Source organism: Populus euphratica, unplaced genomic scaffold (assembly GCF_000495115.2).
Source record: "Populus euphratica unplaced genomic scaffold, PopEup_1.0 scaffold2266.1, whole genome shotgun sequence".
In the NCBI taxonomy this organism is placed as follows: domain Eukaryota; kingdom Viridiplantae; phylum Streptophyta; class Magnoliopsida; order Malpighiales; family Salicaceae; genus Populus; species Populus euphratica.
Genome location: NW_011502101.1, coordinates 1 through 4,894, shown reverse-complemented (window position 1 = coordinate 4,894; position 4,894 = coordinate 1). Strand labels below are relative to the sequence as shown.

General features: G+C 33.7%; 1 protein-coding gene across 1 annotated transcript; it reads left to right on the top strand.

Moving 5' to 3' along the window:
• Positions 1–298: 298 nt before the first annotated feature.
• LOC105118834 (proteasome subunit alpha type-5-like) lies at positions 299–4,547 on the top strand. The gene is made up of 9 exons (XM_011016883.1): positions 299–496; positions 605–686; positions 1,633–1,713; positions 2,271–2,384; positions 2,477–2,578; positions 3,128–3,186; positions 3,657–3,759; positions 4,002–4,067; positions 4,232–4,547. The coding sequence occupies exons 1-9, from the start codon at positions 483–485 to the stop codon at positions 4,322–4,324; spliced, it is 714 nt and encodes a 237-aa protein (XP_011015185.1). The 5' UTR covers positions 299–482; the 3' UTR covers positions 4,325–4,547.
• Positions 4,548–4,894: the final 347 nt, after the last annotated feature.

The following is a 4,894-nucleotide window of genomic DNA, read 5'->3' as shown; positions in this document are numbered from 1 at the left end:
GCCATTTCTTTTATTTTCACGAATAAACCTCTATTATCCAGAAATAATTCTACTTTCCAAACAAGCCTATTAAAAAGGTTTGGAAATATGTACTAACTTGTATTTTTAAAATATTTTAAAACATTATTAAAAATTAAATTTATTTATATTTTAAATTATTTTAATATGTGAATTTGAAAAATAATTTTTAAAAAATAAAAAATATTATATTAATATATTTTAATATAAAAAATATTTTAAAAAATAAGAACAACCACGTCTAAACAGTGTGGGACTGTTCTTGCATCGGCAGATTCAAAACACTCCGTTTTATTCAGCCCAAAAACGCCACCGTTGGGGAAAACGAATCACGAAACGTTTCGGACTTGCTGTCTTGTGAAACAAGTCCAGAGAGCTCAACCCATCTGACTATCTCTACAAAAGCAAAGCAGCTCTTTCTCTCAAGAGCAAGAAATTGTTAAGCAATTTAGATCCAATCAAAGATGTTTCTCACAAGGTAATGAATAAGCTCCATTATTAGTTCCCTTTCATAAAAAATCTCCCTTCTTTTTTTATCTTTTTCTTTGACGATTTGTGTTTGATGTTTTAAAATTTTGAAAAAAAGGACCGAGTATGATAGAGGAGTCAACACTTTCTCTCCAGAAGGAAGATTGTTTCAGGTTGAATATGCTATTGAAGCCATCAAGGTAGCCCTCTAGACCCCTCTTCAAAACCCTTTTCTGTTACCACTGAAAAAGTTCTTATCTTTTTTTTTTTATCTTTTGATATTTCACTCAAATCCCATTACTGAACGTTCGATCTTATGCATCTTATTCGGATAGAACAGGATTGTTTTGTGAATTTTTCAACTGGGTTTTGAAGGATTAGTCTTGTTAACGGCGTTATCGTATAAGTTTTCACCATGATATTTTTAAAACCACAGGATGTGGCAAGTTTTTTGGGGTTTTCTATATGAAAATAATTAAGAGACCCGTGAATGTACTTGGTAGTTTCTCTATTATCGACAGTATTTTTATTGGTTGTGGGTACTAATAATTCATAGAAGTAGATATTGATGGCTAGCTATAATTTGAACTAATTAGCTTTTAGGAATGTCCTTTAAATATATGAAGTGGTTTAAATTATAAGTCCTTCAATCCATATAAATAAGCTAAAAAATGTTAATGATTGGATATATTCACGTGTTTGTAAGAACTTGGAGAACTGTTTTTCTCCTCCTTTTTGTTATATGTTTATTCTAAAGCAATAAGATTTCAGATTATCTAAGTAACCTATGGAGTTTTTAATTATATGGGCTGTTTGGTGTGACAATATGAGTGTGTGAGGAATTCCCATTGCCATGTTGATGCGTTATAACCCATGGTCAGAATACGTGATTAACAACACATTCACTATGAGCCGTCTCAACGGGAAAATTTTCAGTTCTCCTTTCTAAGAAACCTGCAAAATTGTTGACTTTTTAGAAATCTTTAGTGATCTTGATTGTTTGTATTTTTAAACTTCTACTTCATAATGATGCCTTTGTTTGGCCTCCCCTCGCCTCCCTTTCAATCTTCTCTCTTCATGGTCTTCATGAGGTTGAGCTGGTTTTTACATGATTGAAAATAAAGTTCTGTTTTATTTTAATCACAGCTCGGTTCAACTGCAATTGGTTTAAAGACGAAAGAAGGTGTTGTGCTTGCAGTTGAGAAGCGTATCACTTCACCTCTGCTGGTTTGTCTCTTTCTCCTTGCATCCACTTTTCATTTTATTATATTACATGTTTGGTTCACTTCTGATTTGATAAACCTAAGAATGGATCGACTTTATATGCCAGTTTGATGATTTCCTTTGGTTTGTTTCTAAGAATGTATTGTTTTGAATTTCCACTATGCATGGTTGCATACTGGAGTGACTGTGAAATGAGACTTGTGGATCTGGACTTTATAACACATTCAATGAAGTGGTAGTTCTTTATATTTGACTATCGACTCCTGAAGAGCTTTATAAATTAATAACCGAAATCCGTCATGATGCATAAGCTCTGGAAACTTTTCCATGTTCCATGATATATTTGCAGCAATCCTAATATCTGATTGATAACTCATATTCGGGAGAAGTGTTCCTGCAGTCCTGCTATTTTTTATGTAATAGGTTTGTCTTGGTTGTGTTGAAAGTACACTCTAACTTAGTCATAGAGAACTTGTTTCTTGGTCACACTTGGTAATGTTTAAAATGTAGATGAGTATAGCTTTATTTCAGTCATCATTCTGTTCAATTCATTTTTTCAGGAGCCCAGTAGCGTGGAGAAAGTCATGGAAATTGATGAATGTATTGGATGTGCTATGAGTGGACTAATTGCAGATGCTCGTACACTTGTTGAGCATGCCCGGGTTGAAACTCAGGTATAAGTTAATTGTAATTGTTTCTGCTGCTGCCATGATTTGGGCACGGTGAAATTGCTCCTCCACTTATTTCTTAAAAATTTATTCTTCAGAACCACAGATTCTCGTACGGTGAGCCTATGACAGTGGAGTCTACAACACAAGCACTCTGTGATCTGGCCCTGCGATTTGGTGAAGGTGATGAAGAATCCATGGTAATAGTTGTTTCCCTTTTGATAATTTTTTTATATGAGCTCTCAATTCTTCATTTATGATATTCTTTTTATCGCCAATTCCCAAGCTACTGCTGTTTTTATTCATTATGATGTGCCCCTATTGGGTAAAGATGTTAAAAATCCTTTTTCCTTTTACTGGCAAAGTTGTTTGATCATTTTCATGTATTTGTCTTTTAAATTCAATTGTGATGCTCACCCTCTCTATGTATACCATATTGGAAAATACATGAACCGTTCCTTATTGCTAAATACTAGAAATGTGTGATCACCATTGTTCGTTAAGCTGCTATGGTGCATCTATTTATCTTCAAGTGGGTTGTCTTGAAAATGCTTACACTGCCAGATCCTCCTATGCTCTGGGAAGATAAAAGAAAAAAAAAAAAGCAAGTTTCTGTTCTTGCCACTTTGGCATGCAAATGATTGTTATCCAAACAATTTTTCATGCCATAATCTAGGTTGAACGTGGAGATATCAATATTATATGCTTTATTCTATGTTTTTACATATGAAGATTTTTCTCCTTTGCAGTCTCGTCCATTTGGGGTGTCTCTTCTCATTGCTGGTCATGACGAGAAAGGACCCAGCTTGTAAGTATTACTAATTTGTTTTTCTGTGTTAGATTCATTTCAAATAATTACATTACCACAAGTTACAATGGCTGTAAATTAGTTTTCCATTTGGTTTGGACACTTTCTAGTTGATACATAAACACTGATTACGGGACTGGTCGTTGTTTTATTGAAGGTATCCCCTTTTTCCTCTTTTATTTGAATTATCTTGTGGGACCTTAGTCCTAGGCCCAAAATAGGAGCATTTACCACCATGGGAACTACTGATTTCAAATACATATCAAGTCAACTACCTATAATCTCTCTTTGATCTCCCCCCCCCCCCCCCCAAAAAAAAAAAAAAAAACTCTTGTGGTTGAGTTCACCTATCATTTTTTATTCCCTTTCCTCCATGCCTTTTTAGCTGCAAAACATGTTATATTAACAGCACAGTATTACTTGTGTTTTTGCTTCTCTTTGGCCTAAAACAAGGAACTTCCATTATGCAGGTACTACACAGATCCATCTGGCACGTTTTGGCAGTGCAATGCAAAGGCTATTGGTTCAGGGTCAGAAGGTGCAGACAGTACTCTACAGGAGCAATATAACAAGGTATTGCTGCTTAGATTCATATTTGCCTCTTTGCCTTCCTTGGAACACTAAAAGACTTGGTAATACAATGACCAATGGAGTTTGAATGAAAAGGTTGCTGAATGGTTGCATCTTTCCAAATGATAATGAGTTGTCATCCTTGCTAATGAACAAGTTTATTAGCCTTCTTAATTGTCATCTATCATATCTTTTACTTTAAATTAGAAGTTGGAATAGAGATTGATTTTGGTAATCATGTGCAGGACCTCACTCTTAAAGAAGCTGAGACAATTGCTCTTTCTATTCTAAAGCAAGTCATGGAAGAAAAGGTTAGAACCTTTATTCTGCATAGTAAAATGGGAGATTTGTGTGTATTTATGCATGCAATACCTCTTTATCCGTTTCCACTTAAAGTTCAATCAATTGAGCTGTTTAGTTGTATTGTTTACACTTTACTTCATTATCATTAACTGGTTTCTGCTAATAATTTCAGGTGACTCCCAATAATGTCGACATTGCCAAGGTGGCACCTGTATACCATTTATACACCCCTGCTGAGGTGGAGGAAGTCATTAGCCGCCTTTGAAAACAACGTTAATTTCCTTATGATACCCCTTCCCTAAATTTTGCTTGAACAGTTCAATTTTTCCTCTAAACTGGGCTAGATTATGGGATTTGGATCACGTGGTGACTCCACTTGAGTGATAAATGTTTTATTTTGACCGGTAACTGGTGTGAGTCGATGTTTTTCTTCAACTTTAAGGTCAATCTGGTGTGAATCAACGTTATTCCTTCAACTTTAAGGTCAATCTTTTCAAACGTTTAGGGATGGCAAGGGATATCTATGTGGAACGAGTAAAAAATTTAGATGTTTTTATCAGAAACATATCCATCGGATACTAATATTTTGTTAGATTATGATTTATTACATTAAAAAATAAAATAGTAATATATGTCTATTCGATTGGAAAAATTATAAATATTCAATGTATATATTCTGTATGATATAACTATATGTCTTAGGTTTATCTTATTATTAATTAAATAAGATGATTATCCTTTATTAAATTTAGATTAATGGGCTGTTTGTTTTTATGTTTTAAAAATATTTTATCTTTTTACTTCAAATTAATTTTTTTGTATTTTTAAATTATTT

What these genes read in the sequence shown, in the direction of transcription:
- LOC105118834 (XM_011016883.1), top strand. An exon ending in AAGGTGATGAAGAATCCATG is followed by an intron (nt 2,579 to 3,127) that starts GTAATAGTTGTT and finishes TCTCCTTTGCAG; the next exon opens with TCTCGTCCATTTGGGGTGTC. An exon ending in TACAGGAGCAATATAACAAG is followed by an intron (nt 3,760 to 4,001) that starts GTATTGCTGCTT and finishes AATCATGTGCAG; the next exon opens with GACCTCACTCTTAAAGAAGC.